The sequence below is a fragment of the Vidua macroura genome (assembly GCF_024509145.1).
Source record: "Vidua macroura isolate BioBank_ID:100142 chromosome W unlocalized genomic scaffold, ASM2450914v1 whyW_random_scaffold_74, whole genome shotgun sequence".
NCBI classification, from domain to species: Eukaryota; Metazoa; Chordata; class Aves; order Passeriformes; family Viduidae; genus Vidua; species Vidua macroura.
The window spans coordinates 1,922,053-1,937,491 of record NW_026530539.1 but is presented as its reverse complement, the minus strand read 5'-3'; the positions used below and the strand labels follow the sequence as shown (position 1 = coordinate 1,937,491).

The 15,439-nt window shown below is 42.8% G+C and overlaps 1 protein-coding gene across 2 annotated transcripts in view; it reads left to right on the top strand.

Moving 5' to 3' along the window:
* LOC128822770 (protein C18orf25-like) overlaps positions 1–15,439 on the top strand; it is a 78,389-nt gene that overhangs the window by 42,082 nt on the left and 20,868 nt on the right. The window contains exons 3-5 of one of the 2 annotated variants that reach the window (XM_054004581.1): positions 64–246; positions 1,871–1,920; positions 2,032–2,739. In XM_054004581.1, coding sequence (XP_053860556.1) covers positions 64–246; positions 1,871–1,920; positions 2,032–2,088 — 290 coding nt within the window. In that variant the 3' untranslated portion in view covers positions 2,089–2,739. Of the gene's footprint in view, positions 1–63; positions 247–1,870; positions 1,921–2,031; positions 2,740–15,439 lie in introns of those variants that run through there. The other variant, XM_054004580.1, reaches the window with a different exon arrangement.

Here is a 15,439-nt window from a genome sequence, read left to right as displayed (position 1 = left end):
TCTAGAGGGGGTTTTCACAGTATGCAGACTTCTAATCTGTGTTGTTTTTCTCTCCTTCTGCAGATGGACCTCCAGTTATAGCTCACTATGATATATCAGACACAAACTCAGACCCAGAAGTGGTAAATGTGGACAATCTGTTGGCAGCTGCAGTAGTTCAAGAGCACAATAATTCTTTAGGAAATCAAGACTCAGGATCTACCTGGAGAACCAGAGGGCTGCTAGATGAACTGAGTGCTGATACAGGTTTGGTTAAATTCTCTTCCTCTGACATTTGTTCCAACATCTCAGTAGGTATCTCTTCCTTTCTTGCTTTCAGTATTTTTATAGTTTATACATCTTTAAAAGCTCCCTAAGTGGATTTTGCAAACAAAACAGTACCGGTGCTTATTAAAAAGGTCTGACATTTATTCCAAAATATAACTGATAAAAACTGACAAAGATTCCTGCAATATATATTTTTACACTAATTTTCTTATTTATTTTTTCTCCTTTGTTTCCTTCTAATTACTATTTGTAACTTAAGTCTGGGGTTTTGGTGTTGTTTTTGGTTTTTTTTTTTTTTTAATGAAAATGAGCTAAGCTTGTTACTGAATGATTGATTATGACGACCCATGCCACCAGCTATTAAACTTGTCTGCTAAAGAATAGGTTGGAGCCTGGGTTCTAAGGCAGAGTTAGTTTATTTCAGCTCAAGCTGGGTGCCTCCAGAGATGGACCCTGAACAAAGAAATTTGTGAAAAACACCAATCACTGTTTTTTTTAAATCTTAAAAGTTTATTAGTAATAAAATAGTTATTAAAAATAGTAATAAAATTAGAGTAATAAAAATTTGGACAATGAGGATTAGGACACTATGAGACAATAAAAAGCAAAGAATTACGGATGTCCGGATGTTTTTGGGCACTAAGCTGCCAAAAAAATGCCTTGTGAACAAAGGAATAACCCTTAAAAGCAATAGTCTGTTGCATATTCATATATCTCATACATGATGCATAAATTCCTTGCAAATTAAGAATTTTTCTGTTTTTTGTCAACTTCTTCCCCTTAATCCTGGTGGTTCCATAAAGACAGAGAGAAGGTGGAAGAATGTTTGTCTTTTCTGATAAGGAGGCAGTAACTCTTCAGGTTTCGTGTCGCTGTTATCTCTGTGTGAAGAGTTTCTTGTTTATCTTATCCCTGTTCTTGAGCTAGTAAAAAAATATCTTACACTGCAGAGTTTCTATTTTAACATTATGTTATAACCTAAAACTATATTTAACACACTACTTAAGAGAATTAATACAGCATAACTTTCTAACATTACACATATAATATTAATTTTAATATTTGCGAAAAGCCAATCATAAAATATGCATTTTTCACAAAATTCCTGGACCTTTATACCCTTGTGCACCCGATCTTCACACACCCGGCACGCATCTCTTGGTCCAATGGTGATTTATGATCTGGGGTCTTCTAACACATCACTAGATTCTTTCCCCATGTCCACATGGGCAGGCCATTAACTGCTCTTACCTTCCAGCTTGGGCCAGGCTTGTGGGCCTCCAGGGTCTCAACCCTTATCTGAACGTATTCAGCCTTTCTCTGTTTCCTCGTCTGTTTAGCCATCCATGCTAATAGAGTTCATTTAAAGTTCACTGATCCTAAGCTTTAAGCAGGGCCCACTCATGCCAAGCTGTAAGCAAGTTACAATTAAACTTAAACCTATGCAATTAATTTCTGATATTTTGTATTTAAATGTAAACTTAATTTGATCCCAAACAGGTCATAATCTAAGTATTGGAATTGTCTGTATCTTTTTTTCTTTCTCTCTTCATTTCTTTAAAATACAAGCAGTAAATCTTCCCATATTCCTTCTACACCTTAGAAAATCGGACAGACCAGTATCAGATAAACATGAAGGGTAAAAAGGTGCTGGTAAGTGAGCTTAGCATTTTATTGGGTTTGCATGGCCTGGTTTAGGTAGTGAGGGGGGTACAGGAGTGACTTCTGTGAGAAGTTGACAGAAGCTTTCTCCATGTCTGGCAGTCAATCCCTGGCAGCTCCAAAGATGGATGTACTGCTGGTCAAGGCTGGGCCAATTAGAAATGGTGGTAACACTTCTGTGATAACATATTTAAGAAGAAAGAAAAAAAAAGTTTTTTGGGCCAGAGAAGAGCGGAGTGAGAATACGTGAGAGGAGCAACTATGCAGACACCAAGCTCAGCAGAAAAGGAGGGAGAGGAGCTGCTCCAGGCACCAGAGCTGAGATTGCCCTGCAGCCCATGGTGAAGACCATGGTGAAGTAGCTGTCACCCTGCAGCCCATGAAGGAGACCCACACCAGAGCAGATGGATGCCTGAGAGGAGGTTGTGACCCCGTAGGAGAGAGGAGACCCCTCTGGAGCAGTCTGTTCTTGATGGACTGCACCCTGTGGAAGAGTGATCCATGCTGCAGCAGTTTGAAGGGTACTGTTGCCCATGGGATGGACTCATGTTGCAGCAGTTCGCAAAGAGCTGTTGCTCGTGAGATGGAGCCATGTCAGAGAAGTTCGCAGAGAGCTGTCTCCTGTGGGAGGGACCCTACAGTGGAGCAGGGGAACAACTCTCCCTGAGCACCGGGAGAAGCCACGAGTGATGAACTGACCATAACCCCCATTCCCTGTCTCCCTGCACCACTGGAGTAGGAGGTAGAGCCAGGAAGGAGGGAGGGGTGAGGGGAAGGTGTTTTTAAGGTTTTATTTTACTTCTCATTATCCTGTTCTGATTTTGTTAGTAATAAATTCAATTAATATCTCCAATTCTAGCCTGTTTTGCCTGTGACAGTATTTGATGAATGATCTCTCCTGGTCCTTATCTCAACATATGAACCCTTTGTTATATTTTCTCTCCCCTGTCCAGCTGTGACGGGGAGTGATAGAGAGCAGTGATTCGTGGAAAGACTCCACAACTCATAAAGTTGTAAAGTAGGTATGTATTTATTCGGCGCCGGGCGCATGAGGGATAGTGGGATAGTTCCTCCAAAAGCACGCGTGCCTCCCGAGAAACCTAACCCTCTTTTTATTCTCTAAAATACTACATATGCATCAAGTTTCGCAATAGTTTCATGCATATTCATTTCCTATCCCCGCTTCGTTTTATAATTAGCTTATCAGTCCTTCTGCACTTGCACAGTGCTCTCTGGTGGTCGCAAGAGGAAGGGCAAACGAGTCTTCATCAATGTGAACTTTTTCACCTTTTCTTCCCAGCGCATGTTCTTTAGTCTCTTGGCTGTAGCCCAAACTATAGTGCTGGTCTCAGCTGGTTTAGAGTCCAAGGAGCCTCTCTTATCTCCAACAGCTTGCAGGCTCTCCCATTCCTTCTACCTTGTTTTGGGTAAGGAGCTCTTCTTATCAGGATCCCTGCATTCCTTCCTGTCCCATATTCACAGGCATTGCAAGCAAGTTAAGCAAGTTAAGCAACATACATTGTCTAAAACAGCTATCCTGAATCCTAAATTAATTTCTAACCTAAATTAATTTCTAACCCCCATGTCTCAGCAGCTTTGGTGGATGCTTGGAATCCAGCCAGCATCAACCCACTCTTCCATAGGGTGCAGTCCTTCAAGGACAGGCTGCTCCAGCAGGGGGTCCTCTCTCCACAGGTCTCCCACAGTGTCACAGCCTCCTCTCAGGCATCCACCTGCTCCAGCATGGGTCTCCTCCATAGGCTGCAGGTGTATCTCTGCATCCCCTGTGGACCTCCATGGGCTGCAGGGAGACAGCTGCTTCACCGTGGTCTTCACCACAGGCTGCAAGGCAATCTCAGCTCCGGTCCCTGGAGCACCTCCTCTCCCTCCTTCTTCACTGACCTTGGTGTCTGCATAGTTGTTCCTCTCACATATTCACATATTCTCACTCTGCTCTTCTCTGGCCACAATTACAACTGTGCAATTGTCGCTGTCGAGCAGGACGGGAACAGAGAACTCTAGATCAGAAGGCAAAGAAAATGAGCTCTGATTTATTTCAAATATACCGCTCTATATATAGAGGACATAGAGAAGACTAATTCCATTGGTCTTAGAGTAAAAACATGTCACACCATTGGTGTACAGTGAATGACGCACAGTGGCAGAGCATATCTATAAACAATGTGAATAACAAGATAGATTAGAGAATTATTTACATTCTTTCCCAACTGTTTCCCAGGCTCTTGCCTGGTTAGAAAACCTTTCTCTCTGACTGAGCTGAGAATATCCACATGCAATAACTTTTTTTTTCCTTCTTCTTAAATATGTTATCACAGAGGTGTTACCACCATTACTAATTGGCCCTGTGAAAAACATGTTCACTCTCCTGTGAAATTTTAAAAAGTTTAATAAAGGACAATAGGAGACAAGGACCATAGAACAAAGGTTATTACGGCCAGGTGCATCTTGGCACTTAGCCAAGACCACACAATTACCTTCGGGGATACCCCTTAAATACCTTTTCCCTTACATCATCTCTTTGCATATCCATAACTAGTTTACATATTCCAGGAACTGTTTTACATGGCCCCTCCTTGGGTCTGCCTTTTTAGAGCATGCATCTTTCTTGGCTGTAGTTTTGGCTCCTTCTCTTTATCACTTCCAGTTTGGGCCTTGGTCCATACTTTCTTCAGACAGCAGATGCTGATAGTTGGCATATCTGTAGCAGGTGTCCTCATCCTATGTTCATTGGATGTTATCCCATCCAAGCAGGCATTTTAACACAAGCATAGCTATTTCACTACTATGTCTAAGCTTAATAAACAACAGAAATAAAGACTATATCTTTATAACAAAGTTACTTTAACATCACACATATAAAATCCATTTTAATATTTGCAAAAAGCCAATATTATAATATGTATCTATAACAGCCCAGCCTTGACCAGAGGCACATCTGTCTTTGGAGCCACCAGGGATTGGCTCTCCCAGATATGGAGGAAGCTTCCAGCAGCTCCTCACAGAAGCCACCCCTGTAGGCCCCAGCTACCAAAGCTTGGTCACGCAAACCCAATATATTCCACCCTTTGCCTCTGTGAATCACATATTTAAAAATTATCATTAAAATTTGGCCGGCTTGCTCAGTCGGTAGATCATAAGACTCTTAGGGTCGTGGATTCAGGCTGCACATTGAATGCCAAAAAGGACTGTATAGGGTTGATCTCGACTGGACACCAGGTGCCCACCAAGCCACTATTACTCCCCTTCCCAATGAGACAGAGGATAGAAAATAAGATGGAAAACAGCTAGTAGATTGAGGTAAGGCAGTTTACTAAAGAAAAAAAAAATTGCCCTTGCGTAAGCAAAGGGGAAAAAATTATTCTCCACTTCCCATTGGCAAGCATTGTTCAGCCACTTCCCAGGAAGAAGGACTTCAGCATGCATAGCAGTGGCTCTGGAAGGCAAACATTGTAAATAACAAATGCCCTCCTGTCCTTCCTCCCTCCCTTAGCTTTTATATCTGAGCTGATATCATATGGCATGGAATACCCCATTTGGTCAATTTAGGTCAGCTGGCCTAGTTATGTCCCCTCCCAGGATCTTGCCCACTCCTGGCCCCTTGATGTAGGGCAGGGGGGGGTAAGGTTGAGAGACAGCACTGATGCTGTGACAGCTCTGCTCAGCAGTAGCCAAAACACTGGTGTGTTATCACTACCTTTCCAGCTACCAATAGAAAGCACAGCACTGTGAGGGCTGCTATGGGAAAATGAACTCTATCTCAACCAGACCCAATACATCTTGGTATACTTCTGAGTGCACATTTGTCAGTACTGGCCTTTTCTTACAGTCTCTAGGATTGCACATTTCGAAAGCAAAATTTTCAAATCTTTCATCTGGTTCACAAATTTCATCTTCAGCCAGTATCTAGTTTAAGAGACATCAAAGGATGTGTACCCATAGGAGAATAACAACATAAACTTTATCTTGTTGCTGCAGGCCCCCAGGCAGGTAATAATTAGCACTGACTCCATGATTGCAGAAGGCTGATCAATTGCTTTATTATATCATCCTATACTATATTATACTATACTCATTAAGAAACTCAGTAACCCTTCCAGCCAGTGGGATACAGCTTTGACCTAATTGGTCAATCAATCCAAACACCATCCAGTGTCCAATTAAGAAATCATCCTTTGGTAAACAAATCTCCATGACACATTCCACATGCGCACAACAGCAGGTGCAAGTGGAGATACGAATTGTTTCTCATTCTTTCCTCTGATCTTCTCACAGCCTTCCCCGGGAAAATGTCTGGGAAAGTCTGTGCCTGCTCTCTGTGGCCAGAGAGCTGCTGCCACAGTTCACCCTTTTGTGTTTAAAGAAAAAAGGCTGTGTTTGTAGTCCTCTGCAGGGCCCTTTGCAGGAAGGAGAACAAACACAGCTCAAGAGGTTCCCTTAGCAATTTGCTGGTTGTCAATCAGAACCTCAATCAGATGCTGACTTAGAATGGTCAGGGAGATTCTTTACCTGTAAAATACCTATCATATCATTACAACAAGGTTTACAATATAAGAAAACCAAACAGCAATGCAAAGAGTGATCATTGTTTCAAAGTCCAAACAGCTGAGTCTCAGGAGAAGGTCCCTTGACTAGAGATGTTGATCTTTGACATCCCTGAATGTCCTTCTTGGTCCTGAAACAGAGAACAGCTGAAGAAGGTTACTAACAACTATTAGAAATCCATCAGATGTGACATTATATAATTATCAGGTACTATAGCACTGACTGTCAACCCAGAGTCTGCAAGAACTGATAAACCTCAAATCAGCAGAGTTGAAAATCATGTCCAGATCATGATTTTCCAAACTCCCTTTGAGAGCAGGCTCAGCTGTCATATATATGTGTGGCCAAATTGCCAAGCCAAAATGACTTGAATCCTTTGGGCCCCCCCAAAACAGTTTCGGTCCCAGAAAAATGCTGTTCCCCCGAAAGTCACTGAGTTTCAGAGTTCTCAGCCGGACGGCACCGGCTGTGAGCTGCCGAGCGGCGCCGGCTCTGTGGAACAGGCTGGCGGGGGGGCTGGTTGCAGGCCCTGAAGCAGGCGGCGAAGCGGAGAGTGCAGATGCTGGAGGCGGCAGAGCGGAGCGAAGAGTGCAGTCTCCTCCGGCGAGGCGGTGGCAGCTGCCGCGGCTTGCGGGGGCTGCCCCGCCCCCCCCCCCCCCCCCGCAGCATGGTGCGCCGCCAGTCCAAGCGAAGCGGGCGGCGGCGCGTGGGGGGGCCGATCGGCGCCGCTGGCACGATCATCGGATCACCGGGGGGTGCAGGGGGGCAGGGGGCCACAGTCGCGCAAAGAAGCGCCGCGGCGGTTTCTCTTGGTCCTGGCAGGAGCGGCACTGGCGGCATCGGCGGCGGCCACGGCGGCAGTGGGCTCGGGGCCGGCCGAAACAAAGAAACACCGGCTGCTCCTTCCAGAGCGCGGATGGGCTCCGCCGGTGGCCGCAGCAGGGCGGCCCGCGGCGGGGGCGAGCCCACCAGTCCTTGCAGGGCAGGGAATGCCGGAAATGCTGGCGAGTGCAGAGGCACCACTGTCGCCGCTCGAGATGCGGGCGGAAATGGAACGGGATGGTCTGTCCCAGGCGACCGGGACGTGGTTCCCGGAGCCATCGCAGGCGAAAAGCATGTTGGCTTTGTCACTTTTCTGTTCCCCAGGGTCTTGCCTCGAAGGGCTTTAGAAATGCGTCTCCAGGTGGGGCCCAGTGCGGACGCGAGTGCATCTCCCCTGGAAATCTCCTCACACAGAGAATCGCCTGTCTTCCCAAGTTCTCGGGCTCAGTGCAGCGCCCAGATCTACCGGGAACCCATGATCTCTGGCCCAACCCAGCAGATCGCAGAGTGCTTGATCTGAGATCGCAATCCCCATGGGAGGTATAAAAGCCCTCCACACGGTCAGAACTAGTTGTTTGTCTCTAGAAGGTTGGTTCCCCATTTTTCAGTCACCTCTTCCCAACCACACCCCACCTCGGGTTGCGGGCAGTGCTATTGATGGGAGATCTGTTCTCCGCCCCAGCCTCTAAGGCTATGGGGCCAAACGTGGTCCGAAGTGACCGATCTTCTCTAGGAAGACGCGGGGAAAGGTTGTTTTTATATCTCCCGGGGAAGCAGAAAGATGTCCGGTTACCAGAGGGCTGCGCGGGGCACCGCAGGTCCTAGCAGGGGTCCGACACGTCCCGGAGAAATCCCGAAGGAATCCTGGCGGAGTCCTGACGGGGTCCCAGCGGCGTCTCCGCCCCTCCTGCAACTCCACAAAGGGTTGCTGGACGCGATTTCTGTGAGGGTTCAGCAGACCCTCCCGTGTTCAGCCTCAGCTGCGAACTCGACTGGATCCATTAGGGTCCTGGTTCTTTAGCCTGGGCTGCACCCAGCGTCAGGGTTTACCAATTGTCCTGCAACTCCACGAAGGGGTGATCGATGCAACACACGAGGAGTCACCAATTGTCACCCCCGGAGATCGATCACAATTACCTCTCTAGGAGGGCAGAAGGTGTCCAATCCGTCTTGAAGGGAACGCTGGAGGTCAGCCTGAGTTCTTCTGACGGAGAGATACAGATGGTCTCCAGTTCGTGCCAGACACACAGCTAGGGTCAGTAATAGTCACCTCAGTCTGTCTGTACCCTCAAAGGGGTCAGCAGTGTCAGGCCAATGTTCGGACACACTTCAGAGGAGTCATCAAAAAATCAAGGCAGCACGTTCATCCACACGAGGGGTCACCAATTGTCGCCGCAGGCCCCCAGCCGGGTAATAATTAGCACTGACTCCATGATTGCAGAAGGCTGATCAATTGCTTTATTATATCATCCTATACTATATTATACTATACTCATTAAGAAACTCAGTAACCCTTCCAGCCAGTGGGATACAGCTTTGACCTAATTGGTCAATCAATCCAAACACCATCCAGTGTCCAATTAAGAAATCATCCTTTGGTAAACAAATCTCCATGACACATTCCACATGCGCACAACAGCAGGTGCAAGTGGAGATACGAATTGTTTCTCATTCTTTCCTCTGATCTTCTCACAGCCTTCCCCGGGAAAATGCCTGGGAAAGTCTGTGCCTGCTCTCTGTGGCCAGAGAGCTGCTGCCACATTATCTAAGTGAAAAATGTTATTATGATTGTATGGTCTGGTATCCCCATCATCTATCATTTTGGTCCAGATATAAGTCTTGTGCCTTTAAGAGTGAAAGGGGGGGAGAAGTAGTGGAATGCATTTTCTTCACTTCCTCCACCAAATTCCTTTCTCTTGGCATGTGTTTCTCATGGGCTCAAGAAAGTGGGCCCAGCTAGCTCAGTTGGTAGAGCATGAGACTCTTAATCTCAGGGTCATGGGTTTGAGAAAGTGGAAAGGGGCAAGTCAAAGCTCCCGTGGCAGTCAGTAGTGGGATCGCACCTTTTAGCCACTGCAGCATAGCCTGGGTAACACAGACATGTGGGCTTCCCTTTTTTTAATTCATAAAGCAGTTGGGGGAGGGGCTGCTGGAATCCGCCTTTTCAGAGGAGACACCTTTTGGACGTTTTCTCCCAAATTTATTTCAAACCAGGACAATAGGCAAGTATTTTAGACTGTTTTGCAAGCCCTGATGTTGTAGGGCAGACAAAACACATTTGGCATCATCCTAATGTTCATGAAAAGAAATTAACAGCATCGGCATGTTACTAGGCATGAAATTAATATGGCCAGAGGCTGTAAATCTATCTGTATGCTATAATCTTGATTGACACTCAGCTATGCTTACAGTATTTACTCTGCTAATCATGGTTTCCCTACTGCTATTTATTTTTTATGTCTGAACTTAAAGCTATGGTAAGATATGGATGCACTTTTGGAGCTCCCCTTTATACATCTGGGGATTAATTTGGGGGCTATTTAAGACCCAGCTTGCTTTGCTCCTCTGCCAGTCATTACCCTGTCAAGCAAAAGGTGCAGAATGTTGATATGTCATCAATACATTAATACAACATAATAAAGTGGGTTGATATTCCCACCAGTTTGTGTGAATCAATGGCCAAGGATTATGTTGCTCTTCTGCTGCCTGTATTACCAAAAGTTTGGAAAAAAAGCCCCAACTCCTTAACACCAGTGTAGCATTAAGAAGCAGGCATTCTTTATTTGGCCGGATGCACAAGGGGATATCTCCTCCAAAAATCATGCATGCTGAATACAGGAAAGTTTCTGTATTTTACATACAAATTCATTGATTGTCCTAGAATAAACATACATATGACAATCATTTTCCCAAAATTGTTAACATATTTTCTCTCCCCTTTACGCATGCATTCTTAGTGGTCAGGGACCCCAATGTTATAGCTGACCTGGTAAAGTTGGCAGAACACTGGATGTGAAAAACGCCAATCGCTTGTTTTTTAAAATTTTTAAAGTTTAATAATAATAAAATGGTTCTAAAAATAGTAATACAATTAGAGTAATAAAAAATTAGAGTTAGGACAATTACAAGACAATAAAAAGCAAAGAATTACGGACGTCCGGATGCTCTCGGGCACTTAAGCCACGACAAGCATGCCTTGTGAACAAAGGAATAACCTTAAAAGCAATAGCCTGTTGCATATACAAAACACTTCATGATTATGCATATATTTTATTTAAAACAAGAAATTTGTCTGGTACTTGTCAAAAAGTTTCTGTTAATTCCCAGGCACCTTCGAATCTAAGTCAGGCTTGAAGAAGTTCGTTTCTGTTGATAAGGAAAGCCATAAATTCCTCTCCTCTGGAAAATTTAGGGGTTTCTGTAATTGTTATCTTTGTGCGAAGAATTCCTTGATTATCCCATCTCTTTCTTGAGCTAGTTAAAAAGTATCTTTAAAAAGTATAGTTTCTATTTTAACATTGTGTTATAACCTAAAAATACATTCAAAACACTACTTGAGAGAATTGATACAGCATAACTTTCCAACATTACACATATAATATTCATTGTAACATTTGTGAAAAGCCAATCATAACATATGCATTTTTCACACTGGAGCTGGTGAACTTCCAGTTCTTCTTATACAATGGGCATTGTGCAGTTCCATAAGCCAGTGGTTTTTGAAGAATAAGCATTGTGTTATCTCACCAGGTGTAGACAATTTATCATCTGGTAACATCCCTCCCCTTTGAGACTTGTGAAGCTTGTCTTCCCTTCAAGCCTTCATAAGCCTCACTTTGCTTTTTTACTAATATCATATAAGTTCCTCGTGTTGCATTAGCAATCATGTTTTTTATGCAGCTTAAAGCAAGTAACATAATCACAATTATTACTATGATCACAATTACACTTTGCAAACGTGAGGACAACCAACCAGTTAGAGAAAATTCAAATCCTTTAAATATTTTATTTAACCAGTTGCTTTCTAATCCTGCCCTTAATTCTCTGCTAGATGCAGCAACTGATTTTATCCTTTCTACCTGATCATCCAATTTAGCAGTCACATTCAGAATGTGCACACGAGTATTGTTTAAATTCAAGTATCCACATACTCCATGTTCATTCAACAGCAATAGGTCTGAAGCCAATCTGTTTTGTAAGGTCATTTTAGTCATGGCTTGCAATTGTTCATTTTTTTCAGTAAACCTCAATTGAGTTCCATTTGCTAAACTTTCTATTTGCAGAGTCAAATTGTGTATAGCTAGTCTGTTCCTAAAGGCAGATATTTGAGGAGTAAGGATGGATTCTTATATCCATCCCACTATTGTTCCCTTTATCTTTCCCACATGTGTTACCAGATTTTTGTCAAATTGCTGACTAAAGCTCCCCACAGAACTGGATTTTCTGCAGAGGTTGGTGTTAGCAAATAAGCTGTTATAGAAGTTAAATTCTGTAATCTGCCAAAGTCTTGCACTAACTTGAAGACCACATTCCCCTTCCCAGAAGATAAGAACGCAGTTTCTATTATTATTATAAGTATGCAATTATTTATCATCTTCATCTAGATCCAGTAAATAGTATCCTCTTATAAAATCATATTCTTTACCTAAAACAACAGGATTTATATATTAAAAAACCTACACGGTGTTAGTCAGTCTTGTTTGTGCTGTGTTTGATGTGTGGTTGCTGGTTTTACCTGCATGTGATGAACCCAGTGCTTGATTTCTTCTACCTTGAGTGCAGTGTAGGTTACCAGGAAGACTTGATATGGTCCCTTTCCACTTCTCCTGGATTGATCCAAAGTTCCAGGTTCTGATGCACACCATATCTTCTGGTTGGAAAGGATGTACATGCAAGTGCAACCCCAGTTATCTGTTGATAACAATGTACCTTTTAAGACTTGAAAGAGTTAGTCCCAATGCTATTAAATATTAATTTTCGAAAAACTTTTGACACTTCCCTTGCCTTGTTGGTGTGACATGGAAAAGTTTCTGGCCATCTAGAAAAAGTACCAAAATACTAAAATGTACTAATCCCCATTCTTCCTGGGCAGTTCTGCAAAATTAATTTGCCAAGAATCACCTGCTGAATTCCCCTCTTTTACTAGCCCTGGAGGTGGCCTTCTTTCTTCCTTGAGATTATTAAGCAAAACAAATCACATATTTTGCAACAACTGATCTATGAATTTCTGTCATCTTTGTGCTTACTATATTCATTTGTAAACTAGTTACCATATTGTCTATTTCCTAATGTGTTTCCTGATGTTTTAGTTTCATTATCTTATACATTAATTGTGGAGGGTACAATTATCTGCCTGCATGAGGTTACGAATCACCTTCTAATGATGGGGCTAACTGCCTTTCCTGATTACTATAATTTGGTTTTTGTTCCAGGACATTCAACTTTTTCTAGGTATTAGTGCAAGGATACCTTTTCCAGCAATGTCTTTAGCATTTTTGTCACTTAATTGAGTCCCTGTATTAACTGGAGAGTCTCCAAACTGATGAGCTTTACAAGGGCACCATGGCCACTTCTTTTGACTTTTGCACACTCTGTAGTAGTTGACTAACTTCTTTGTACTTAATAGGAGACATCTGTGCCAATAACAATCCCCTTTTCTTCCATATGGTTTCATGGGAGTGTATTATTTAAAAAATATTTTTTAAATCAGTCCATATGTTTACTCTTTTCCCTTCAGTGATTTCTAGCACTCACTGTAAGGACATTAATTCTGCTTTTTGTGCTGATGTGTTAAAAGGTAAAGCCTGGGCTTCTATTACCTGGGTCAAGGTTCCCACTGCATACCCAGCTGCCCATTTTCCATTTTGTACCATGCTGTTCCTACCAGTGTGCATATCCAGTTCTGGCTTCCAGATGGAATTGCTCTTGAGATCCAGTCTGCCAGAACATACTTGTTCAATAGTTACCATGAAGTCATGGCACAAAAGTATCTGGGCTTCTTCTGAAGCTTGGAGAAACATGGCTGGGTTCAAAGCAGTGGTTACCTTAAGTTCAACATTGTCCTGCTCCAGTAGGGCAACTTGGTATTTCAGCATTCTGCTGGCGATATCCAATGTCTTCCTTTTTGTTCCAAACCATCTATTATCATGTGGGGTACATATCAGCTTTTGTGCTTCTCTGCAGCTACCACTTCTCTTGAGCATCTAGGTCATGCTTTACTCACATTATCCAATTGTTTGGATACACTTCTTCCAGGATCCCAAATGCTGTGCCAGTACCCCTAGTGCCAGGTGCATCCTTTCACGCACAGATAACTAAAGTGATTTGGTTGTGTAGGAATCCCAATGCAAGGGTTGGCATTAAGGCTTTTGTAGGGCTTGAAAGGCCCTCTGACTCTCAGGAGTCCATACCAAGTAATTTTTCATTGGAGGACCATAGAAGGGTTTTGCCGGTACCCCATAACTGACAATCCATAACTGACACCATCCAGCCATACCTAAGAAGGCTTGTAGTCCTTGGCTCTGGAATCTGGCAAAAGGCTTTTTTTTCAGCTGCTTCCCAAGCTTTTTTCTTCCTGCAAAATCTCAAAACCAAGATATATTACTGCTTTTCTGCCTATTTGTGCCATTTTCTTTGACACCCTGTATCCAGATTGTCCCAAGAAATTTAACAGATTTACAGTAGCATCAAGGTACTTCCTTTCAGTCTTGGCAGAATATCATCTATACATTGTAGTAAAGTTCTGTCCAGATTTTTTTTTTCCAGGTTTCCAAATTTTTTTTTTTTTTCCAACTGATTGTCAAATATAGTGGGACTCTTTTGAAGCCCTGGGGTAGCACAGTCCATGTTATCTGCGCCTTCTACCCAGTGTTTGGATTTTCCCACTCAAAAGCAAACAGTTTCTATCTGGGTCAAGAGGTATTACAGAAAAAGGCATCCTTAAGATCAAGCACTGTGAACTATTTGTATTCCCTTTTCAGTTTTGTCAAGAGTGTGTATGATTTCGCTACTACTAGATAAATATCAGGTACTTTTTATTAATGGCCCTTAAATCTTGTATTAATCTATGTTCCTCATTTTGCTTTTTAATTCATAATATCGGGATGTTATAGTCTGACTCATACCCTTTCAGTAGCCCATATTCTAAAAATTTTTCTATAAGATTTTCCAACCCCTTCCTTGCCTCCCACTTAATAATGTTTTTGCTTTACCAGTCTGGCTTCAGGTTTGAGAGTAATTCTCACTGGTTTGGCCACCTTTGATCATCCAGGCACCTCAGTTGCCTATACCAACATGGTTACAGCATTCTCTACCTCCTCTGGGATTTCTTCCAACTCTTTTCATTCCTGTGACATAAAATCTTCGCCTCAACAGCTTTTTATTTGGGTATTTGAATTTGTATTTCCCCATCCTGGAAAGTTATTTGAATAACCTGTTTTCCCAATAAATCTCTCCCCAACAAGGGGATTGGGCATTCAGGCATATATAAATTGATGTGGTCCCCCCACTGTTTTCTTAATTTAAATAGTAATAGTTGTAAAAAAGGCCTGTTCTCCTTCCTCCCTGTCACACCCACAGTGCTTACAGGTTTCAAGCTAAATTTTCCTCCGCACATATTCAGTACTGAATAAGTTGCTCCTGTATCAATTTAAAAAATTTACCTTTTCATTTCCCAGTAATAATGTAACCATGCACTCAGCTAAAGATGATTCCCCTGGTTCCCTTTCAGGGTAATTCTTCGTCTTCACTTAAGGTCTTGAGCTTGATGGCTTGAAGAGTCGGATTTAGTTTTTATGTCTGAATTCCCCTGCCTTGGGGACACTCCCTTTTCCAATGTCCCCTTTTTTTACAAATTGCCAAAATATACTTCAGCCACCAATCATTACAATACAAATTGCCAAATATACTTCAGCCACTAATTATTACAATAACCAAAGTATACTTCAGCCACCAACTATTAAAATATTCAACCAATTGTTTTCGAGTGAGGGGGTCCTGAGTCCTAATTATAGTTTCAAATACTTTAGCAACTCTAACTGAATCTTCCCTATAAACTCCTGCCACTTTTCTCCATGACATTAAATCCACTATTAAAAATGCGTTTTTTACTGTTACTGGACCATGA